General features: G+C 48.5%; 1 protein-coding gene across 1 annotated transcript in view; it reads left to right on the top strand.

Moving 5' to 3' along the window:
- The window catches only part of SLC6A9 (solute carrier family 6 member 9), a 134,720-nt gene extending 116,989 nt beyond the window's left edge, over positions 1-17,731 (top strand). The window contains exons 9-10 of the mRNA XM_073645268.1: positions 13,718-13,888; positions 13,960-17,731. Coding sequence (XP_073501369.1) covers positions 13,718-13,888; positions 13,960-14,154 — 366 coding nt within the window. The 3' untranslated portion in view covers positions 14,155-17,731. The remainder of the gene's footprint in view (positions 1-13,717; positions 13,889-13,959) is intronic.
- The last annotated feature ends 7,755 nt before the right edge of the window (positions 17,732-25,486 follow it).

Below are 25,486 nucleotides of genomic sequence, written 5' to 3'. Positions count from 1 at the left end.
TGTTGCATCAGCTGGGGTGGTTAGTAAATTTCCAAAAATCAAGACTAACCCCCTCCAGGACTCAGACCTTTCTGGGTCTAATCCTAGACTCTCGTCGTCAAACCTGCTTCCTCCCAGAGGACAAAATCTGCAGGTTAATTGCATTAGTCTCGAAGGCCATTCAAGCTCCAGAGATGTCTCTGAGAGAGGCAATGTCCCTCCTGGGTTCTATGACGGCCTGTCTCCCAGCAGTAATGTGGGCCCAGGGGCATATGAGGCGGCTTCAGTGGGAGGTCCTGTCAGCACAGAGGTCCTGCAACGGGCGTTTAGAAGGCAGGCTCTCTCTCTCCCCAGAAGTAGTAGATTCTCTTTCGTGGTGGACAGTCAGGGGAAATCTGACCACAGGCGTTCAATGGTCCAGATCGATAGATCGGGTAGTTACGACCGACGCAAGCAGTTCCGGATGGGGGGGTCATCTGGCAGAACTCTCAATACAGGGTCACTGGGCTTACCACGAGAGGGGATCATCCTCAAACTTAAAGGAGCTTTGGGCAGTAGAAAGATCGCTCAGGGGCTTCCTCCCTCACATCCAAAATCACCATGTCCAGGTCAGGTCCGACAACCGGACCGCAGTAGCCTATGTGAATCACCAAGGAGGGACAAGGTCACGCCCTCTGATGGTGGTGGCAGACAGGATCCTTGGTCTAGCAGAGCGAAACCTCCTATCCCTCAGCGCCCTTCACATAAAGGGGATAGAAAACGTGAAGGCAGATTTTCTAAGCCGCCATACCCTAAGACAGGGGGAGTGGGGGTTGAACCCGGAGGTCTTCCATCAGATTGTCCAGTTATGGGGGCAGCCAGACATAGACCTGTTCGCCACAAGGGCAAACAGAAAGGTGCAGAGATTTTGCTCCCTAAATCCGGCAGAAAATCCCCATGCCATAGATGCCCTCCAGATTCCTTGGGGGTTCAGGAAGGCCTATGCCTTTCCGCCATTAGTGATGATTCCAGTAGTGGTGAGGAAGATCCGGGAGGAAGGCGCCAGGGTGATTTTGATAGCCCCTTTTTGGCCCAAGAGGCCTTGGTTCTCTCTGCTTCGGCTAATGTCGGTGTCAGATCCCTGGATTCTACCAGAGAGGCCGGACCTTCTCATGCAGGGACCAGTATTCCATGCCCAGGCCAGGGGATTCCATCTTTCGGCATGGAATTTGAGAGGTCGCTATTGAGTAGCAAGGGGTTTTCACCAGGCTTAGTTTCTACTTTATTGGGGAGCAGAAAACCGATTACAACTAAGATTTATAGCAGGGTTTGGGGTAAATTCCTAGAGGTTATAGATATTCCGCTATCGAGCAAACCTCCGATCAGAGGGATCCTGGAATTTCTGCAAAAGGGGCGGGACCTGGGTCTAGCTACAGGGACCCTTAAGGTTCAAGTTTCAGCTTTGGGAGCACTCTACAATTGTAATCTGGCTGGGAATAGGTGGATCTCGAGGTTTATCAAGTCCTGTGCCAGAGCTGGACCGGTTAGGTCCATGGGTGTTCCTCCTTGGGACCTGAATTTAGTCTTGAACGCTCTTACTAGTGAACCATTCGAACCCCTACACAAAGTTTCTCCAAAAATTCTCACCCTTAAGACCATCCTTCTAGTGGCCTTAACATCAGCCCGTAGGGTGGGGGATCTGCAGGCCCTCTCGGTTAATCCTCCTTACACACAAATCTTTGAGGATAGGGTCACCTTGCGGCCAGATCCAGCATACCTTCCCAAGGTGGTATCTAGATTTCACCGTAGTCAGGAGATTGTGCTACCCTCGTTCTGCAGCAATCCCAAGAACCCAGGGGAAGTCAGGTTCCATAGCCTAGATGTTAGGAGGTCCCTGCTACAGTACATTCACATGACTAGTCTGTGGAGGAAAGACTGTTCTCTGTTCCTGGCCTTTCAAGGGTGTAGGAAAGGTCATGGGGTGTCCAAGGGTACCATCTCTAGGTGGCTCAGGGAGGCCATTTGCTTAGCCTATACGTCCACAGGGGTTCCAGCCCCGGACAATGTGAGGGCTCATTCCACCAGAGCCGTTGCAACCTCCTGGGCAGAGAGAGCAGACGTCTCGATCGAGCAGATATGTAGGGCTGCTACTTGGTCTACACCATCCACCTTCTTTAAGCACTATCGGTTGGATCTATCCTCTTCTGATCTCACCTTTGGGAGAAGGGTACTTCAGGCGGTGGTCCCTCCCTAGGGTGCTCATAAATTCTCCAAAATTCTCTCAAGTTGTGTTGTCATGGGGGAGGGGAAAACACCAAGGTTACTTACCGTTAGCCGGTTTTTCCTGAGCCCATGACAGCACCCGTAGTTTCCCCCCCTTATTTTTTCTATGTTTCTCACACCCTGGTGTGCACTGTGTGGGGTGGTGTGTATTTGTATATTGTGGTGTTGGTTATGTGCCTAACCTGTTTAGGGAGGTCCTCTCAATGCTCTGTAAACAACTGAAGCGAGGGAGAGGTACCGCCCTTTTATTTCAGACGGTTTCCTGTCCTTGGTGGGGCGGATCCTCTCTCTCAAGGTGTGCTGTCATGGGCTCAGGAAAAACCGGCTACCGGTAAGTAACCTTGGTGTTTATCACTGATTCTTGATCATTATTGTCAAGAATCTGCTGATACTGAGTGGAATCCATGCGTCCCTCAACTTTAACAAGATTCCCGGTGCCGGCATTGGCCACACAGCCCCAAAGCATGATGGAACCTCCACCAAATTTTACTGTGGGTAGCAAGTGTTTTTCTTGGAATGCTGTGTTTTTTTGCCGCCATGCATAACGCCTTTTTGTATGACCAAACAACTCAATCTTGGTTTCATCAGTCCACAGGACCTTCTTCCAAAAAGAAATTTGCTTCTCCAAATGTGCTTTTGCATACCTCAGCCGACTCTGTTTGTGGCGTGCTTGCAGAAACGGCTTCTTTCGGATCACTCTCCCATACAGCTTCTCCTTGTGCAAAGTGCGTTGTATAGTTGACCGATGCACAGTGACACCATCTGCAGCAAGTTGATGCTGCAGCTCTCTGGAGGTGGTCTGAGGATTGTCCTTGACTGATCTCACCATTCTTCTTCTCTGCCTTTCTGATGTTTTTCTTGTCATGCCACTTCTGGCCTGAACAAGAACTGTCCCTGTGTTCTTCCATTTCCTTACTATGTTCCTCACAGTGGAAACTGACAGGTTAAATCTCTGAGACAGCTTTTTGTATCCTTCCCCTGAACAACTATGTTGAATAATCTTTGTTTTCAGATCATTTGACAGTTGTTTTGAGGAGCCCATGATGCCACTCTTCAGAGGAGATTCAAACAGGAGACCAACTTGCAAGTGGCCACTTTAAGTAGCTTTTCTCATGATTGCATACACCTGGCTATTAAGTTCAAAGCTCAATGAGGTTACAAAACCAAAAAAAGTGCTTTAGTAAGTCAGTAAAAAGTAGGTAGGAGTATTTAAAACAAGAAAATGATAAGAGTGCCCATACTTATGCACCTGTCAAATTTTGTTTGAAAGCAGATTGCACATTTTCTGTTAGTACAATAAACCTCATTTCAAGGCAGAAACATTACTGTGTCCAACAGTTATTACATAGATCAAACTGAAATAGCTGTTGCAAAAACACCAATTTTTATAAAACATTAAGCTTAAGATTAATAGGGGTGCCCAAACTTTTTCATATAACTGTATCTACTACCACCAAAACCGCCGTTTTGCCTGCAGAAACCGGTAGGTCAGTAATAAAATCCATGGACAAGTGTGTCCATGGTCTACTAGGGATAGGTAGCGGAAGAAGAGTACCAGACGGACGGGTATGCGAAACCTTAGAACGTGCGCAAATATTACAAGCAGCTACGTGTTCAATCACATCCTGATGCAACCCCGGCCTTGGGATATGACAGGTTCTTGTGGTCAGTAATAACAGTAATAGGATGGACAGCCTCCTCCAACCAGTGTCGCCATTCTTCGAACGCCAATTTGATCGCCAAAAGTTCCCTATTACCCACATCATAATTTCTCTCAGCCGAACACAATTTTTTAGAAAATAAGGCGGACGGACACCATTTACCAGGGGACGGACCCTGAGCCAACACAGCCCCAACCCCGACATCCGAAGCATCAACCTCCACAATTGGGAAACATTGGGTTGACTGAGTATAGGTGCAGTGGCAAAATGATTCTTTAAGGAAGAAAAAGCCTGGAGGGAAGCATCCGACCATTTGGAAAAATCAGACCCCTTTTTAGTCATGTCAGTAAGGGGTTTCACGATAACAGTAATTTTGGATGAATTTCCGGTAAAAATTAGTAAAACCCAGAAAGCGTTGTAGAGCCTTCAGGTTCTCGGGACGGTCCCAATCAAGGACTGCACGGATCTTCTCCGGATCCATCCGCAAACCCAAAGATGACAACAAGTACCCCAAAACCTGCACCTCCTGAACAGCGAAAACACATTTATCTAGTTTGGCATAAAGTTTCTTATCCCTTAATATCTGGAGCACCTGCTTAACATGCCCCCGATGAGTCTCAAAATCAGGTGAGTAAATCAAAATACTCACAAACCTCCCCACCAAATGATGGAAAATATAATATATGAAATGCTGGAATACCGCAGGTGCATTGGTCAAACCAAAAGGAATAACCAGAGTCTCGGAATGTCCTTCCGGGGTATTGAACGCTGTTTTCCATTCGTCCTCTTCTCTGATTCTCACCAGATTGTAGGCTCCCCTTAAATCCAACTTGGAGAACACCTTAGCTCCCACAACCTGGCTGAACAAATCAGGAATCAGAGGAAGAGGGTATGGATGTCGGATGGTAATTTGATTTAATTCCCGGAAATCTAAACAGGGGCGTAGACCGCCATCTTTTTTCTTCACAAAGAAGAACCCTGCCGCCACGGGCGAAGATGAGGGTCTGATATGTCCCTTCTCCAGACTTTCCGCAATGAAATCCTTCATGGCTTGTCTCTCAGGGCCAGAAAGATTATACAGTCTGGACTTCGGTAGTTTAGCTCCGGGGGTCAGGTTAATAGGACAGTCATAAGCACGATGAGGCGGCAAATCCTGACACCCCCTCTCAGAAAAAACACCCTCAAAACCAGACCGAAAAGCAGGTAATATCTCTGTAGAGACAGGAGCAAGGGAAATAGCTAAACAGTTCTCATGGCAGTAATCTCCCCATTCAGTAATCTCTCCGGTTTGCCAATCCACCAACAGATTATGTTTAACAAGCCAAGGTATACCCAAAACAATTGGTGTGGGAAGATTGTTCAGAACATATCAAGGGATGATTTCACAATGAACTGACCCCACCCTCAGTTTTACATTATGTACAATCTGAGTAAATGCTTTCTGTACAAGTGGTGCCAAGTCGATGGCGAAGATGGAAATAGGTTCAGCTAAAGCACAGCAAGCGAGACCATGAGTTTTCACAAGCTCAGCATCAACCATGCTGACTCCGGCTTCACTGTCAACAAACACAGAAATTTTCTCGGTTTTACTCTCTAGCACCACCTCCGCTGACAGGACAAAGCAGGAACTGCAGGTTGGTAAGAAATGCACCCCTTGTTTATCCAACTCCAGACTACCAAGAGTTAATCCTTTTGTTTAGGAATTGAGGGACAGGTCCCAACAAAATGTCCCTTTTTCCCACAAAAAAAAAACATACGCCTTTTTTCCTGCGAATCTCCAGGGAGTGTATGATGCCGAGACACCCCCTAACTGCATGGGTTCCTCCACCTCCCCCACTACTGGTTCACCCCCAGACCGCTCCCCTGGCAGAGGTACATAACCCTGGCAAGAAGACCCCGGAGAAGGTGGTCTAACCCATCTATCATGAAGGCGTCTATTAAGACGTATGGCCAAAGACATGGCAGCCTCCAAGGACTGAGGGGTTTCATATGCTGCCAAGGCATCTTTCAACCTTTCAGTAAGACCCTCAAAAAATTGGCTTCTAAGGGCTGAGTCATTCCATTTGGAATCCGTTGCCCATTTACAGAATTCCGAATTGTCCGTCTCCACTGACCGATTCCCCTGCTGAAGGCGACGTAACCTAGACTCAGCCAAGGCGACTCGGTCAGGGTCATCATAGATGAGGGCCAGAGCCCCGAAAAACCCCTGCACAGGCTCCTGAAAACCTGTCCGGGAGGGCAACCTTGGGTTCTGGCTGGACAGGCCTACACGCAGAGACCCCCACATTAGCGACCTGTAGCCGCTGATGCTGCTGCTGAACCTCACAGCGGAGGTCATTCACCTCCAGAGACAGACAGCAGAACTGCTCTGTGAGCTCTGCAACAGTACCTATACCAAGGGAGAAAGGGAAAAAGAAAGTCCACGCCCACAACACACAGAGGGGGGGGGGAACTGTGTCAGTTTTCTTCTTTTTTTTTTCAAAATGTGCTCGGGCGGCGATAATGTCATGCAAGGTGTGGGAAAAACTTAGTGCAACACAAAGGGAAGAGGGGAAGGGAACCCAGACTCTAGGGAAAGGGGGGAGTGGAGACCTCCTAGGCTGATCTAGCGTCACCCTGTCTCCCCTAATGTTCTTCTATTGGCTCTTCACCAATCGCCGCATGAGTGACTTTCACTAGAGTATGGCTAAGGCTAGGGAAGGGAGGAGATGAGCACTAGTCGACAGTATAGACAACAAGGGTGGACAAACGGGGAAATTGCTTAGCTTTAGACGAATCCAGACAAATGCGCACACGTCCTCAAGCTCCAGAGAGGACGAGGTACTGCTCTTGCTAAAGCCTTCAAAAGTACTAATGAATATCGCCGGCACCTCCCTCTGAAACACAGCAGGTATTTATACACCCAGGCAGGATGTTAATTAGCCAGAGGGAGGTAGCCGCTGGGTCCTAGAGACAGCCTCTAAGAAGATGTCTGTAATGCCAAACGCAGTGATCTCCTGCAACCTACTACAGGGTGACTGTCTGTCACCTCTGACACACCCATGACAGTATAGTAGGGGGCCCTTGTAAATAAACATCTAGCAAGCTTAGTATAGTATGCCATTATAACAATCCTCATTGTTTCCAAACGAAGAGAAGTCAACATTCAGGGTTATACACATAATAGTGTTTCCTTCTTGACCAGCCACAGAAATACACATACATTTACAAGTCAACACAAAGATAGTGTATTTCTATTGGATTAACAAATCTAATCATCAGGCTGATTAAGATTATAAGCTGTATCGTCACAGCGTTATTCTCGGAGGAGGGAGCAGGCGATAATGTCAGTATTACCGTATGTAGGATTCCTTCTTATATCTCATATCAGAATTAGATCACACTGCAAAACTGCAAGAGAATATCAGCACATCACAGCCCCAAGTGACCGGAGCGCTCCAGTGTGACATCACAGCCCAGAGTGACCAGAGCACTCCAGTGTGACATCACAGCCCTGAGTCACCGAGCGCCAGTGTGACATCACCGTGTCACACAAGGTGTGGGAAAGACTAAGTGCAGCACAAAGGGATGAGGGGAAGGGAGCCCAGATTCTAGGGGAATGGAGGTGGGGACCTCCTAGGCTGATCTCGTATCACCCTGTCTCCCCTAGCGTCACTATATTGATTCCTCACGTATCGCCGCACAGGAACTTAAAACCCTGTATTTCCCTAGAGCTAGGTCCTGGCTAGAGAAGGGGGAATGAGCACTAGTAAGTCCCCACTAACAACTAAAGACAACAAGGTAGACAAACACAGGGGAAAGTAACTTAGCTTGAGCCGAATTCTGAGATATTACACACACGTCCTCTTTGCACCAAAGAGGAGGCAAGCAGACTGCACTAGCTCCAAGCTTTCACCAGGAAACTTGTGAATATCACCGGCACCTTCCTCTAGTAACAGCAAGTATTTAAACACTCAGACCTGGGTGTCAATTAGCCGAAGAGAGGTAGCCGCTGGGTCCTAGAGTGAGACAGCTAAGAAGGTGTCTGTAATGCCAAACGAAGAGATCTTATGCAACCAACTGCAGGACGACTGTCTATCACTTGTGACTCACCCGTGACAGTCCCCCCCTCCTCTACAAGTGGCCTCCGGACACTCAGGACCAGGTTTCTCAGGATAAGAGGTGTGGAATGAGCCAACCAACCTGGGAGCATTCACCTCTGATGCTGAAACCCACATCCTCTCCTCTAGACCTTAACCCTTCCAGTGCACCAAGTATTGTAGAGAACGACGTTGGAGACGAGAATCTACATTCCTCGAAATCTGAAACTCCAGATTACCATCAACCATTACTGGGGGCGGCAGTAGAGGTGAGGGCTCAAGAGGTTCCACATACTTCTTGAGTAAGGACCTGTGGAAAACATTGTGGAGCTTAAGGGCCCGAGGAAGCTCAAGACGAAACGCTGCTGGATTAATGACTGTGGTTATTTTATAGGGACCAATAAACCTAGGTCCCAGCTTCCAAGAAGGAACTTTCAACTTAATATTCCTGGTAGACAACTACACAAAGTCATTCACATTCAGGTCCAGACCTGGCAAGCGTTTTCTGTCAGCCATACGTTTATACCTGTCTCCCATGGTCTTTAAATTACTCACCCCCCCGCCACACCGAGGAAAGCGACGGAGCAAAACGTTCCTCCTCAGGAACTCCTGAAGCTTCTCCCCCACTAAAGATACCAAACTGTGGGTGATAACCGTATGCACCGAAGAACGGTGACCTGCCAGTGGATTCTTGATGATGATGATTATTAACGGCAAATTCTGCCAGCGGTAAGTAGGATGCCCAATCCTCCTGATTTTTGGAGACGAAACACCTGAGGTAGGTCTCCAAATTCTGATATGACGTGCTTGGTCTGTCCATTCAACTGAGGGTGGAAGGCAGAGGAAAAGGACAGCTGCACCCCCAGTCGAGAACAGAAACAAACTAGGTCCCCCGATCTGACACCACATCGGAGAGAACCCCGTGAAGCTTCACAATCTCATTTATGAACACCTGAGCAAGTGTCTTAGCATTGGGAAGTGCGACGAAGTGAACCATTTTACTGAACCGATCTACAACCATCAAAACCACCATTTTGCCTGCAGAAACCGGTAGGTCAGTAATAAAATCCAAGGACAAGTGTGTCCATGGTCTGCTAGGGATAGGTAGCGGAAGAAGAGTACCAGACGGACGGGTATGCGAAACCTTAGAACGCACGCAAATATTACAAGCAGCTACGTGTTCAATCACATCCCGATGCAACCCCGGCCACCAAAAACAACAAGAGAGGAGGTCTGCGGTTGCCTTACCACCTGGATGACCAGCAAGCACAGAGTTATGATGTTCCCTAATTACTTTGCGGCGCAGATTTAGATGGTACAAATAACCTTCCTGAAGGGCAGGAGGCAGGGGCGTCCCCCTGTGACCCCAACAACTCACCCTCCAGTTCAGGATATAATGCCGAAATGACTACCCCCTTCTGTAATATCGGGGCAGGGTTCTCATGGTCACCACCACCAGGGAAGCTCCGGGACAAAGCATCAGCCTTGACATTTTTGACCACTGGACGAAAAGTGACAACAAAATTGAACCTAGTTAAAAACGGGGACCATCTGGCTTGCCTAGGGTTGAGACGCTTAGCCGACTGGAGATAAGACAGGTTCTTATGGTCTGTAATAACAGTAATAGGATGGACAGCCTCCTCCAACCAGTGTCGCCATTCCTCGAACCCCAATTTGATCGCCAAAAGTTCCCTATTACCCACGTCATAATTTCTCTTAGCCGAAGACAATTTTTTAGAAAAGAAAGCGCATTTACCAGGGAACGGACCCTGAGACAACACAGTCCCAACCCCCACATCCGACGCATCAACTTCCACAATAAAGGGTTAGGAGTATAGGTGCAGTGGCAAAATAATTCTTTAAGGAAGAAAAAGCCTGGAGGGAAGCATCCGACCATTTGGAAAAATCAGACCCCTTCTTAGTAATTGTGAAACCCCTTACTGACATGACTGAGTAATTTTGGAAAAATTTCTGGTAAAATTAGTATGCAAATTGCCTCTTCAGAGAAAAAGAGGACTTGTACTCTATAGCGCCACCTATTGGAAGCAGCGATCCTACAAGTCACAATCAACCCTTTAACGAGTCGTGCAATATGACTTAGGATAAATTTGGTAAAATTAGTAAAGCCCAGAAAGTGTTGTAGAGCCTTCAGGTTCTCGGGACGGTCTCAATCAAGGACTGCATGGATCTTCTCCGGATCTATCCGAAAACCCGAAGATGACAACAAGTACCCCAAAAACTGCACCTCCTGAACAGCGAAAACACATTTTTCTAGTTTGGCATAAAGTTTGTTATCCCTTAATATCTGAAGCACCTGTTTAACATGACCCCGATGAGTCTCAAAATCAGGTGAGTAAATCAAAATATCATCCAGATAGACCCCCACAAACCTGCCCACCAAATGATGGAAAATATAATATATGAAATGCTGGAATACCGCAGGTGCATTAGTCAAACCGAAAGGCATAACCAGACTCTCGGAATGTCCTTCCGGGGTATTGAACGCTGTTTTCCATTCGTTCCCTTCTCTGATTCTCACCAGATTGTAGGCTCCCCTTAAATCCAACTTGGAGAATACCTTAGCTCCCACAACCTGGCTGAACAAATCAGGAATCAGAGGAAGAGGGTATGGATCACGGAGGGCAATTTGATTTAATTCCCGGAAATCTAAACAGGGACAACGTAGGCCGCCATCTTTTTCCTTCACGAAGAAGAACCCTGCCACAGGCGGAGATGAGGATCTGATATGTCCCTTTTCCAGACTTTCCGCAATGAAATCCTTCATGGCTTGTCTCTCAGGGCCAGAAATATTATACTGTCTGGACTTCGGTAGTTTAGCATCGGGGGTTCAGGTTAATAAGACAGAGATAAGCACGATGAGGAGGCAAATCCTGACACCCCCTCTCAGAAAAACATCCTCAAAACCAGACAGAAAAGCAGGTAATATTTCCATAGAGACCGTAGCAAGGGAAATATCTAAAACAGTTCTCATAGCAGTAATCTCCCCATTCAATAATCTCCCAGGTTTGCCAATCTACCAATGGATTATGTTTCACCAGCTAGGGAAGACCCAAAACAATTGGGGAGGGAAGACTGTCCAGGACATAACAAGGGATTATTTCACAATGAACCGACCCCACCCTCAGTTTTACATTATGTTCAATCTGAGTAAATGCTTTCTGTGCAAGTGGCGCCGTGTTGATGGCGAAGATGGAAATAGGTTCAGCTAAAGTACAACCATGCTGACTCCGGCTCCACTGTCAACAAACACAGAAATGTTTTCGGTTTTAATCTCTAGCACCACCTCTGCTGTCAGGACAAACCGGAAACTGCAGGTTGGCGACAAATGCACCCCTTGCTTATCCAACTCCAGACTACCAAGAATTAATAGTCTCCTTTTGTTTAGGAATTGAAGGACAGATCCCAATAAAATGTTGCCTTTTCTCACAAAAAAAAACATGGGCCTTTTTTCTTGCGAATCTCAGGGGAAATGTATGATGTAAAGGCACCCCCTAACTGCATGGGTTCCTCCAGCTCCCCCAGACCGCTCCCCTGGCAAAGGTACATAACCCCGACAAGAAGGCCCTCGAGAAGATGGTCTCACCCGTCTATCCCAAAAGTATCTATCAAGACGTATGGCCTATGACATGGCAGCCTCCAAGGACTGAGGGGTTTCATATACAGCCAAGGCATCATTCAACCTTTCAGTAAGACCCTCAAAAAATTGACTTCTAAGGGCTGAGTCCTTCCATTTGGAATCCGTTGCCCATCTGAGGAAATCCGAACTGTACGTCTCCACTGACCGATTCCCTGATGAAGGCGACGTAGCCGAGACTCAGCCAAGGCGACTCGTCAAGAGTCATCATAGATGAGGGTCAGGGCTCCGAAAAACCCTCCACAGACTGGAGACAAACCGAGTCCTGCAGTAAAGAAAACGCCCAGGACTGAGGATCTCCCTGCAGCAGAGACATCACAATACCGACCCGCTGCTCCTCATTACCGGAGGAGTAAGGACAAAGTTTGAAATACAGTTTGCAGGCCTCCTTAAATACAAAAAACTTGTCCCTACCTCCTGAAAACCTGTCCGGGAGGGCAACCTTGGGTTCAGGCTGGACAGCCCTACCTGCAGAGACCCTCACATTAGTGACCTGTAGCAGCTGATGCTGCTGCTGAACCTCACAGCGGAGGTCATTCACCTCCAGGGACAGACAGCGGAACTGCTCTGCAACTGAACCCATACCAAGGGAGAAAGGAAAAAAAACTAAACCACACCCGAAAAAAAAAACCACACAATTAAACCGAAGTGTCAAGTTTGTTTTTTTCTCAAAATGTACACGGCCGGTGACTATCTGTCACTTCTGACACACCTGTGACACACAGCCCCGAGTGACCGGAGCGCTCCAGTGTGACATCACAGCCCCGAGTGACCGGAGCACTCCAGTGTGACATCACAGCCCCGAGTGACCAGAGCGCTCCAGTGTGACATCACAGCCCCTAGTGACCGGAGCGCTCCAGTGTGACATCACAGCCCCGAGTGACCGGAGCGCTCCAGTGTGACATCACAGCCCCGAGTGACCGGAGCACTCCAGTGTGACATCACACCCCCGAGTGACCAGAGCGCTCCAGTGTGACATCACAGCCCCGAGTGACCAGAGCGCTCCAGTGTGACATCACAGCCCCGAGTGACCGGAGCGCTCCAGTGTGACATCACAGCCCCGAGTGACCGGAGCACTCCAGTGTGACATCACAGCCCAGAGTGACCGGAGCGCTCCAGTGTGACATCACAGCCCCGAGTGACCGGAGCGCTCCAGTGTGACATCACAGCCCCGAGTGACCGGAGCGCGCCAGTGTGACATCACAGCCCCGAGTGACCGGAGCGCTCCAGTGTGACATCACAGCCCTGAGTGACCGGAGCGCTCCAGTGTGACATCACAGCCTCGAGTGACCGGAGCGCTCCAGCGTGACATCACAGCCCCGAGTGACCGAGGCGCTCCAGTGTGACATCACAGCCCCGAGTGACCGGAGCACTCCAGCGTGACATCACAGCCCCGAGTGACCGAGGCGCTCCAGTGTGACATCACAGCCCCGAGTGACCGGAGCGCTCCAGCGTGACATCACAGCTCCGAGTGACTGGAGCGCTCCAGTGTGACATCACAGCCCCGAGTGACCGGAGCTCTCCAGTGTGACATCACAGCCCGAGTGCTCCAGTGTGACATCATCCCATATTCGGGGCTCCAGTCATTTCATAACATGAGGCCGCACTGCAATTGATTTGACATAAGACCCCTTTCACATTATGTTCTTCCCCACATCAGTGGCTATGTTGGATTCATGTGTATGCACCGACGGGGCCATTGACTGTAATGGTGCAGATGGAGCCACCATGCTCTCGGCCGTGCATAATTTTTGGACCTATTCACCTACATGAGGTGAATACCCAGACGAAATCTACCACATCTAGCTTTCTGCCTCCAATAGGCGAATACGCCCGAACGTGATGCGCGGTAGAGCGCACGGTGACTCCGTCTGCACCATTATGTTCACTGGCCCCATTGGTGAATACACACCGAATCCCTTTTTGCGGGGGGTTCAGACGCAAGCCCCGCTGGGACCACTGTATGTGGGCAAGAACGCAATGTGAAAGGGGCCTTAGACGCGATGATAATTTAACCCTTGTCGTTTGCCGCAGTCCTTGTTCCTCTGCGTCGCTGTTAACCCTTCTCTCTTCTCTTCCAGTTCATCCTAATTTTCACCGTCATCCAGTATCGGCCGATCTCGTACAATGACTACGTGTACCCGGACTGGGCCATCATGCTGGGCTTCCTAATGGCGCTCTCCTCCGTCGTCTGCATCCCGTTATATGCGGCTTTCAGGATCTGGCGTTCAGATGGCGACACCTTCTTGCAGGTAGAGTCGGCGACCCTGCAGATGATGGGGTTTCTCCTCCCCTGGTCTCTGACTTCTCTCTTCTCTTCCAGCGGCTGAAGAACGCAGTAAAACCCAACAAGGACTGGGGCCCCGCGCTCTCCGAGCACCGGACGGGCCGCTACGCCCCGAGTGATGGCAGCCCCGAGGCCCAGCCCCTGAACCCCGAGAAGCACAACAAGGAGGAGATTGGCCTGACAATACAGGGCAGCAATGGGCAGGCCCACAGCCAGGACTCTAAGGTGTAACCAGCGGCGGAGGGGATGGAGAGAGGCGCTGGTGTGTGGATGACCCTCGTTGCCCTTTACCCCCTGCTCCTTCGTGTTTTCATCCAGACCAGTCCTTCCCTCCGTTGCCTGGTTCCAACCCGTCACCTCAGAGCAGAATAACTACCTGGACTCACGGGGAGACGAGAAGCCGTCAGCTGCTGAGCAGAGGGTCGGGGCTCGCCCCGTCCTGCGCCCCTACACTCGGACCACCCGGAGGACGCTGCTGCTGAGTGGGCTCATTGTCTCCGTAGATGGAGGTCGCGTGGGGGACGAGTAGTTCTAACAATAGTTTACAGAGAGAGATTGTAGAGTTTATTGATAAAGCTCAGATTTGCCAACACCGGAGCGGTCGGGGGCTAGATCCCACCTGCGCGCTCCATGGCGCTATGACTCGGACATTTCACTGCGCCAAGGGAAGGGCACGAGGAATGCGAGCAGATATCCTGCCACCGGAGGTGGAATTAGAGGAAGGGTCTACCCCCGACATCAAGGGGAGCTGCTACCCGAAGCCTTGGTGACCGCCAGGAAGCCGCCATTCCTCGTAGTTGTAGCGTTGGCGTCTTGCTGAGCTTCGCACACTAACGGACGGCTTCTGCGTCATTAACTCTTTAGCCTCCTCACTAATATGGGATGTGTCCTGTTCCCGGCGGTCCCCGTATCTCCACTGTGGTCTGATATATTGTGGTCCGCACCGCCGTCAACTGGTCATATCGCGTCGTATTGACGCCGTGGTGACGTAGCGACATCTGACAGGACTGGAACTCTCAGCATCCTGCATGTAGCCGATTCATGACACGGTTTGGGGTTGTTACTTACTGCGTGGCCTCTCACACGGGGGGCCGAGTGTCCCCTGAGCCCACCCATATCTTGTATCTGCTGCTGACCTGGTGGAGCCCTGACCACACTGAGGCCACGTGGCTGCCACCAGTGGGCTCATCCAGACATAGGGGCGTGCAATGGCGCTAGTGTCGCCGGGAGCAGGTACATACATATATATATATATATATATGGATCCAGTGCCCATGTCACGCCGTCATTTATCCTCAGGATTTAATTAATGGTTGTGATATTTTTACCAGAAAAACGTGAATATGACCGGTCTGAGAGGCGGGCAGGGCGGCATCTGACACTGAAACAAGGGGTTAACATGGAGACGCGAGCGGCCAGACCGTGGCGCCATGTTGTGCGAGGGTCCTGGCTCCAGTCCGGGCTCGCACTTGACCATACTTACGGTTTTCGATCCGTTTTCTGACGTCCGTCATCCAGACACCGGGTGCTTGACATTTCACGGTTTCTGCTCATCATGCCAGGACACGTCACGTGATACTGCGCCGCCCCATAGACCAATCACCTAATGTCTACAGAGGGTCCCCACGGAAAGAAAGCGCCACACAAGAAGCTGTTGCCGTGGAGACGGAGATACCTTGTAGCTACAGCCCCTGCAGCAGTTACTGTGACATCATCACGTCCTGCGTGGTGGGCGGAGCCAGTAATAAGCACAAATGCTGCAGCACTGCCGCAGACCACAGAAGTATTACACCAGCAGCACAAGGCACTTAGATACTACGGAGCAGGGGCCGGGCCCCTGACCTGGGGGCCACAGAGTCCCTGCAGCGGGCCCCTGAGCCGCGGGCTGCAGAGTCCCTGCATTAGAAATACCTCATTGTCATTCATCAGTCACATGGCCAGCGGATCAGCGCCAGGTGTATATATATATCTCCACGCTGATCGGCCTGTGCTGGACATTATAAGCATATTACGCTCCGGTGATCTCGGACTCCACATTCCCCAATCACTGACTATTCCTGGATTATACCGGAGTGGCTGTAATACCGATATTACAGCGGACGTCACCTTATGTCAGTTGGGCCCCTCTGCGGGAGGCCCCTGTTCAGACTGAACATGAAGGAGTTTTCCAGTTTTATGAAAAGCTCTGGACCTTTCTGTCGCTCACCACTTTTAAGATCGGTGTTTGCCGTCTATGGAAGAGTCCAGTGTAGACAGTCTGCTCTCCTGTTCTGAGAATTTGTTACAATGTATCAGGCTGCTCAGCACACAGAGGATCCTCTTGGCTGGACACCATTGTAACAGACCCTCAGCTGTGTGAGCAGGAAAAGGCCAGGTCACATTTCCAGGCTCTGGATGAAAAGAGATCAGAGTTCAGCAAAAAGACTCGCAGGACTCTGATCAAGGCTGCGGACCCCCTCCTCTGATCAGTAGGCCCGGTGCAACGTCATGTGTGCTGTGCGGCAACGATGGCCTAATCAGAAGGGACGCCGAGGAGGCCGACTATGGTCCAAGGGCCCCGGATCACTGACGTGGTCGCCAGACCAAGGATCTGCAAATCTTTTGGCTCAACTCTAAAACAAGCCGAGATCTTGGAAATGGTGAGAAGTTGAAGCACAAAGTCAATTATAAAGCTGCAGAACATTCATTATACAGTGATTACGTCTCACTTACAGGGAACTGCACACCGCCCCTTTAATAAATAACTTTAGGGCAAGTTCTGCTGCAAAATACAACTAGAAACATCATTCAAGACAAAAGGCCAGCTCCTCATGGGTGGAGCTGGCAGTCTGGGCGTGGCTGTCAGCAGCCAATCATTGCACTACATTCATGTTAATGACTTTTGTCTTTGCTTTTCTCATTCTTGCAGTGGAGCAGTGCAGTGATATCAGCTCAGCTCTGCTGTATCAGCTCTGCTGCATCAGCTCTGCAGCATCAGCTCTGCTGCATCAGCTCTGCAACATCAGCTCTGCAGCATCAGCTCTGCAGCATCAGCTCCGCTGCATCAGCTCTGCAGCATCAGCTCTGCAACATCAGCTGTGCAGCATCAGGTCTGCTGCATCAGGTCTGCTGCATCAGCTCTGCTGCATCAGCTCTGCAGCATCAGCTCTGCAGCATCAGCTCTGCAACATCAGCTCTGCTGCATCAGCTCTGCAGCATCAGCTCTGCAACATCAGCTCTGCAGCATCAGGTCTGCTGCATCAGCTCTGCAACATCAGCTCCGCTGCATCAGCTCTGCAACATCAGCTCTGCTGCATCAGCTCTGCAGCATCAGCTCTGCTGCATCTGTGTGTAGTGGCGCAGTGTCAGGTTATGCACACGAGCAGCAGGTGACGCCGCCTCCTGCATCTTCATTCCTTTACGCTTTTCCCCCCCTGAGCTTTAAGATATTAATGGCAATATCCCTCCTTAAATGGCTGATGATATATATGTGAATGTATGTCTGTAGGGGGAGTGTCTGATGGGAGTTGTAGTTGGTAAAACTCCTCATTGATGTTCCTCAATTGCACCAACAAGTATTACTCTTCCCTAGGCCATAGCGTTGCGTGTTTCCTGGTGACGTGTCGCACGTCCATTGTTCTGAGTCTCTGATACTTTGTTTTATTTTACGTCCCGATCCTGCGTCACCCCCAACTATAGAGAAGCACAAGGCACCCCAAGAAGAACCGTACTGCCGTCCCGCCCGGGAGCAGACGACAGGCGAGTCCAGCTGGACACAATGTCCCTGTAGTTTATATGAATTATTAGCAATAAAGAAACGTAGAAACCTCGTCCTGTCGCCGCCTCTTATTTGGTCTGAAGGGGAATTTTCCCAGGATTCTTTGTCAGCATTTGGCATCAAAAAGTCACAATTAATTTCAATGACAATTTTGCACGATATGTGACGTTTCATTTTCTTATGCTACTTTCACTTTTGACGGTGGGTGTAATTCTGGTGTAATTCTGGCGTAATGAGCGAAGAATTGTGACTTTATAATAAGTTACAAATACAGTGGGGGCAGCATAAACTGGGGGAGGTCAGCGGTAAAGATGCGCCAATCATCATGTGACCAATCACAACGCAGCTATAAAACCACCTGAAAAATCTGTACTGACCCCGATGTGAGTAATGAATCGGGTGTGACGTCATATTACACGTATAAAGGAGCAGCTGTAATAAAATATACGAAAACCCAGGATGGAAACAATGGTCCCACAACTCTCTCCCAGGGCCTACGTTAAGGGGTGGGCAGAAGACTGGGCAAATGTCCGGGACCCCCATCCGTTTGCTAGCATTATCTGTGAAGCTTCCAATGTGGAGACTGCTTCAGGACCTGTGGTGAGATCACGATCATATGACCATGAGGTCATCACAGGTCTTGTACTCTGCAGAAAGAAGATGGTAGTAAGTTTGTATGTGTATCTGTGTGTGTCTATGTATGTGTGTGTCTGCCTGTCTGTAAGTGTGTGTCTGCCTGTCTGTGTGTCTCTGCCTGTCTGTATGTGTGTGTCTATGTATGTGCGTGTCTGCCTGTCTGTAAGTGTGTGTCTATGTCTGTGTGTGTCTGCCTGTCTGTATGTGCCTATGTATGTGCGTGTCTGCCTGTCTGTATGTGTCTATGTATGTGCGTGTCTGCCTGTCTGTAAGTGTGTGTTTATGTATGTGTGTGTCTGTATGTGTCTATGTATGTGTGTGTCTGCCTGTCTGTAAGTGTGTGTCTATGTCTGTGTGTATCTGCCTGTCTGTATGTGCCTATGTATGTGTGTGTCTGCCTGTCTGTAAGTGTGTGTCTGCCTGTCTGTGTGTCTCTGCCTGTCTCTAAGTGTGTGTCTATGTATGTGTGTGTCTGCCTGTCTGTAAGTGTGTGTCTATGTCTGTGTGTGTCTGCCTGTCTGTATGTGCCTATGTATGTGCGTGTCTGCCTGTCTGTATGTGTCTATGTATGTGCGTGTCTGCCTGTCTGTAAGTGTGTGTTTATGTATGTGTGTGTCTGCCTGTCTGTAAGTGTGTGTCTATGTATGTGTGTGTCTGCCTGTCTGTATGTGTCTATGTATGTGCGTGTCTGCCTGTCTGTAAGTGTGTGTTTATGTATGTGTGTGTCTGCCTGTCTGTAAGTGTGTGTCTATGTATGTGTGTGTCTGCCTGTCTGTATGTGTCTATGTCTGTGTGTATCTGCCTGTCTGTGTCTATGTATGTGTGTGTCTGCCTGTCTGTAAGTGTGTGTCTGTCTGTGTGTATCTGCCTGTCTGTATGTGTCTATGTATGTATGTGTCTGCCTGTCTGTAAGTGTGTGTCTATGTCTGTGTGTGTCTGCCTGTCTGTATGTGTCTATGTATGTGCGTGTCTGCCTGTCTGTAAGTGTGTGTCTGCCTGTCTGTAAGTGTGTGTCTATGTCTGTGTGTGTCTGCCTGTCTGTAAGTGTGTGTTTATGTATGTGCGTGTCTGCCTGTCTGTGTGTGTCTATGTATGTGCGTGTCTGCCTGTCTGTGTGTGTTTATGTATGTGCGTGTCTGCCTGTCTGTAAGTGTGTGTCTATGTATGTGTGTGTCTATGTATGTGCGTGTCTGCCTGTCTGTAAGTGTGTGTTTATGTATGTGTGTCTGCCTGTCTGTAAGTGTGTGTCTATGTATGTGCGTGTCTGCCTGTCTGTAAGTGTGTGTCTATGTATGTGCGTGTCTGCCTGTCTGTAAGTGTGTGTCTATGTATGTGTGTGTCTATGTATGTGCGTGTCTGCCTGTCAGTAAGTGTGTGTCTATGTATGTGCGTGTCTGCCTGTCAGTGTGTGTCTATGTATGTGTGTCTGCCTGTCTGTATGTGTCTAGTGTATGTGTGTGTCTGCCTGTCTGTGTCTAGTGTATGTGTGTGTCTGCCTGTCTGTCTGTGTCTAGTGTATGTGTGTGTCTGCCTGTCTGTATGTGTCTATGTATGTGCGTGTCTGCCTGTCTGTAAGTGTGTGTTTATGTATGTGCGTGTCTGCCTGTCTGTAAGTGAGTTTGTCTATGTATGTGCGTGTCTGCCCGTCTGTAAGTGTGTGTCTATGTCTGTGTGTGTCTGCCTGTCTGTAAGTGTGTGTCTATGTATGTGCGTGTCTGCCTGTCTGTAAGTGTGTGTCTATGTATGTGCGTGTCTGCCCGTCTGTAAGTGTGTGTCTATGTCTGTGTGTGTCTGCCTGTCTGTATGTGTCTATGTATGTGCGTGTCTGCCCGTCTGTAAGTGTGTGTCTATGTATGTGCGTGTCTGCCTGTCTGTATGTGTCTAGTGTATGTGTGTGCCTGCCTGTCTGTAAGTTTGTGTCTATGTATGTGCGTGTCTGCCTATCTGTAAGTGTGTGTTTATGTATGTGCGTGTCTGCCTATCTGTAAGTGTGTGTTTATGTATGTGCGTGTCTGCCTGTCTGTGTGTCTATGTATGTGCGTGTCTGCCTGTCTGTAAGTGTGTGTCTATGTATGTGCGTGTCTGCCTGTCTGTGTTTGTCTATGTATGTGCGTGTCTGCCTGTCTGTAAGTGTGTGTCTATGTATGTGTGTGTCTATGTATGTGCGTGTCTGCCTGTCAGTAAGTGTGTGTCTATGTATGTGCGTGTCTGCCTGTCAGTAAGTGTGTGTCTATGTATGTGCGTGTCTGCCTGTCTGTAAGTGTGTGTGTCTATGTATGTGCGTGTCTGCCTGTCAGTAAGTGTGTGTCTATGTATGTGCGTGTCTGCCTGTCTGTAAGTGTGTTTGTCTATGTATGTGTGTGTCTGCCTGTCAGTAAGTGTGTGTCTATGTATGTGTGTGTCTGCCTGTCTGTAAGTGTGTGTCTATGTATGTGTGTGTCTGCCTGTCTGTAAGTGTGTGTCTATGTATGTGTGTGTCTGCCTGTCTGTATGTGTCTATGTATGTGCGTGTCTGCCTGTCTGTATGTGTCTATGTATGTGCGTGTCTGCCTGTCTGTAAGTGTGTGTCTATGTATGTGCGTGTCTGCCTGTCTGTAAGTGTGTGTCTATGTATGTGCGTGTCTGCCTGTCTGTGTGTGTCTATGTATGTGCGTGTCTGCCTGTCTGTGTGTTTGTCTATGTATGTGCGTGTCTGCCTGTCTGTAAGTGTGTGTCTATGTAAGTGTGTGTCTATGTATGTGCGTGTCTGCCTGTCTGTAAGTGTGTGTCTATGTATGTGTGTGTCTATGTATGTGCATGTCTGCCTGTCTGTATGTGTGTGTCTATGTATGTGCGTGTCTGCCTGTCAGTGTGTGTCTATGTATGTGCGTGTCTGCCTGTCAGTGTGTGTCTATGTATGTGCGTGTCTGCCTGTCTGTGTGTTTGTCTATGTATGTGTGTGTCTGCCTGTCTGTAAGTGTGTTTGTCTATGTATGTGCGTGTCTGCCTGTCTGTAAGTGTGTGTCTATGTATGTGTGTGTCTATGTGCGTGTCTGCCTGTCTGTATGTGTGTGTCTATGTATGTGCATGTCTGCCTGTCAGTGTGTGTCTATGTATGTGCGTGTCTGCCTGTCTGTAAGTGTGTTTGTCTATGTATGTGTGTGTCTGCCTGTCTGTAAGTGTGTTTGTCTATGTATGTGCGTGTCTGCCTGTCTGTAAGTGTGTGTCTATGTATGTGTGTGTCTGCCTGTCTGTAAGTGTGTGTCTATGTATGTGTGTGTCTGCCTGTCTGTAAGTGTGTGTCTATGTATGTGTGTGTCTGCCTGTCTGTAAGTGTGTGTCTATGTATGTGTGTGTCTGCCTGTCTGTATGTGTCTATGTATGTGCGTGTCTGCCTGTCTGTATGTGTCTATGTATGTGCGTGTCTGCCTGTCTGTAAGTGTGTGTCTATGTATGTGCGTGTCTGCCTGTCTGTATGTGTGTGTCTATGTATGTGCGTGTCTGCCTGTCAGTGTGTGTCTATGTATGTGCGTGTCTGCCTGTCTGTAAGTGTGTTTGTCTATGTATGTGTGTGTCTGCCTGTCTGTAAGTGTGTGTGTCTATGTATGTGCGTGTCTGCCTGTCTGTATGTGTGTGTCTATGTATGTGCGTGTCTGCCTGTCAGTGTGTGTCTATGTATGTGCGTGTCTGCCTGTCTGTAAGTGTGTTTGTCTATGTATGTGTGTGTCTGCCTGTCTGTAAGTGTGTTTGTCTATATGTGCGTGTCTGCCTGTAAGTGTGTGTCTATGTATGTGTGTGTCTGCCTGTCTGTAAGTGTGTGTCTATGTATGTGTGTGTCTGCCTGTCTGTAAGTGTGTGTCTATGTATGTGTGTGTCTGCCTGTCTGTAAGTGTGTTTGTCTATGTATGTGCGTGTCTGCCTGTCTGTAAGTGTGTGTCTATGTATGTGCGTGTCTGCCTGTCTGTAAGTGTGTGTCTATGTATGTGTGTGTCTATGTATGTGTGTGTCTATGTATGTGCGTGTCTGCCTGTCTGTAAGTGTGTGTCTATGTATGTGCGTGTCTGCCTGTCTGTAACTGTGTGTCTATGTATGTGTGTGTCTATGTATGTGCGTGTCTGCCTGTCTGTATGTGTGTGTCTATGTATGTGCGTGTCTGCCTGTCAGTGTGTGTCTATGTATGTGTGTGTCTGCCTGTCTGTAAGTGTGTGTCTATGTATGTGTGTGTCTGCCTGTCTGTAAGTGTGTGTCTATGTATGTGTGTGTCTGCCTGTCTGTATGTGTCTATGTATGTGTGTGTCTGCCTGTCTGTAAGTGTGTGTCTATGTATGTGTGTGTCTGCATGTGTGTGTCTATGTATGTGTGTGTCTGCCTGTCTGTATGTGTCTATGTATGTGCGTGTCTGCCTGTCAGTAAGTGTGTGTCTATGTATGTGTGTCTGCCTGTCTGTAAGTGTGTGTCTATGTATGTGTGTGTCTGCCTGTCTGTAAGTGTGTGTCTATGTATGTGCGTGTCTGCCTGTCTGTATGTGTCTATGTATGTGCGTGTCTGCCTGTCTGTAAGTGTGTGTCTATGTATGTGTCTGTTTGCCTGTGTGTGTCTGCCTGTCTGTATGTGTGTGTCTATGTATGTGTCTGTTTGCCTGTGTGTGTCTGCCTGTCTGTATGTGTGTGTCTATGTCTGTGCGTGTCTATGTATGTGTGTGTCTGCCTGTGTGTGTGTGTCTGCCTGTGTGTGTGTGTCTGCCTGTCTGTGTATGTCAATGTATGTGTGTGTCTATGTATGTGTGTGTCTATGTATGTGTGTGTCTATGTCTGTGTGTGTCTATGTCTGTGTGTGTCTATGTCTGTGTGTGTCTATGTCTGTGTGTGTCTGCCTGTGTGTAAGTGTGTGTCTATGTATGTGTGTGTCTGCCTGTCTGTGTCCATGTATGTGTGTGTCTGTCTGTGTCTGTCTGTGTGTGTCTGTCTGTGTGTGTCTATGTCTGTGTGTATCTGCCTGTGTGTGTGTCTGTCTGTGTGTCCATGTATGTGTGTGTCTGCCTGTCTGTATGTGTCTATGTATGTGTGTGTCTATGTATGTGTGTGTCTGCCTGTCTGTATGTGTGTGTCTATGTATGTGTGTGTCTGCCTGTCTTTATGTGTCTATGTATGTGTGTGTCTATGTATGTGTGTCTGCCTGTCTGTAACTGTGTGTCTATGTGTGTGTCTGCCTGTGTGTGTGTGTCTGCCTGTTTGTGTGTGTCTATGTCTGTGTGTGTCCATGTATGTGTGTGTCTGCCTGTCTGTATGTGTCTATGTATGTGTGTGTCTATGTATGTGTGTGTCTGCCTGTCTGTAAGTGTGTGTCTGTGTGTCTGCCTGTGTGTGTGTGTCTGCCTGTTTGTGTGTGTCTATGTATGTGTGTGTCTATGTATGTGTGTGTCTGCCTGTCTTTATGTGTCTATGTATGTGTGTGTCTATGTATGTGTGTGTCTGCCTGTCTGTGTGTGTCTGTCTGTGTGTGTGTGTCTGTCTGTGTGTGTCTGCCTGTTTGTGTGTGTCTATGTATGTGTGTGTCTATGTATGTGTGTGTCTATGTATGTGTGTGTCTATGTATGTGTGTGTCTATGTATGTGTGTGTCTATGTATGTGTGTGTCTATGTCTGTGTGTGTCTATGTCTGTGTGTGTCTATGTCTGTGTGTGTCTGCCTGTGTGTAAGTGTGTGTCTATGTATGTGTGTGTCTGCCTGTCTGTGTCCATGTATGTGTGTGTCTGTCTGTGTCTGTCTGTGTGTGTCTGTCTGTGTGTGTCTATGTCTGTGTGTATCTGCCTGTGTGTGTGTCTGTCTGTGTGTCCATGTATGTGTGTGTCTGCCTGTCTGTATGTGTCTATGTATGTGTGTGTCTATGTATGTGTGTGTCTGCCTGTCTGTATGTGTGTGTCTATGTATGTGTGTGTCTGCCTGTCTTTATGTGTCTATGTATGTGTGTGTCTATGTATGTGTGTCTGCCTGTCTGTAACTGTGTGTCTATGTGTGTGTCTGCCTGTGTGTGTGTGTCTGCCTGTTTGTGTGTGTCTATGTCTGTGTGTGTCCATGTATGTGTGTGTCTGCCTGTCTGTATGTGTCTATGTATGTGTGTGTCTATGTATGTGTGTGTCTGCCTGTCTGTAAGTGTGTGTCTGTGTGTCTGCCTGTGTGTGTGTCTGCCTGTTTGTGTGTGTCTATGTATGTGTGTGTCTATGTATGTGTGTGTCTGCCTGTCTTTATGTGTCTATGTATGTGTGTGTCTATGTATGTGTGTGTCTGCCTGTCTGTAAGTGTGTGTCTGTCTGTGTGTGTGTGTCTGTCTGTGTGTGTGTGTCTGCCTGTTTGTGTGTGTCTATGTATGTGTGTGTCTATGTATGTGTGTGTCTATGTATGTGTGTGTCTATGTATGTGTGTGTCTATGTATGTGTGTGTCTGCCTGTCTGTGTGTGTCTATGTCTGTGTGTCTGCCTGTGTGTGTGTGTGTCTGCCTGTCTGTGTGTGTCTATGTCTGTGTGTGTCCATGTTTGTGTGTGTCTGCCTGTCTGTATGTGTCTATGTATGTGTGTCTGCCTGTCTGTATGTGTGTGTCTATGTATGTGTGTGTCTGCCTGTCTGTAAGTGTGTGTCTGCCTGTGTGTGTGTGTCTGCCTGTTTGTGTGTGTCTATGTATGTGTGTGTCTATGTATGTGTGTGTCTGCCTGTCTTTATGTGTCTATGTATGTGTGTGTCTGCCTGTCTGTAAGTGTGTGTCTATGTATGTGTCTGTTTGCCTGTGTGTGTCTGCCTGTCTGTATGTGTGTGTCTATGTATGTGTCTGTTTGCCTGTGTGTGTCTGCCTGTCTGTATGTGTGTGTCTATGTCTGTGCGTGTCTATGTATGTGTGTGTCTGCCTGTGTGTGTGTCTGCCTGTCTGTGTATGTCCATGTATGTGTGTGTCTATGTATGTGTGTGTCTATGTATGTGTGTGTCTATGTATGTGTGTGTCTATGTATGTGTGTGTCTATGTCTGTGTGTGTCTATGTCTGTGTGTGTCTATGTCTGTGTGTGTCTGCCTGTGTGTAAGTGTGTGTCTATGTCTGTGTGTCTATGTATGTGTGTGTCTGCCTGTCTGTGTCCATGTATGTGTGTGTCTGTCTGTGTGTGTCTGTCTGTGTGTGTCTATGTCTGTGTGTATCTGCCTGTGT

The sequence above is a fragment of the Phyllobates terribilis genome, unplaced genomic scaffold (genome assembly GCF_046119375.1).
Source record: "Phyllobates terribilis strain yellow unplaced genomic scaffold, ASM4611937v1 Scaffold_8__6_contigs__length_399053987, whole genome shotgun sequence".
Taxonomy (NCBI): Eukaryota; Metazoa; Chordata; class Amphibia; order Anura; family Dendrobatidae; genus Phyllobates; species Phyllobates terribilis.
Note: the sequence above shows the minus strand (reverse complement) of the source record. Positions and strands in the feature narration are given on the sequence as shown.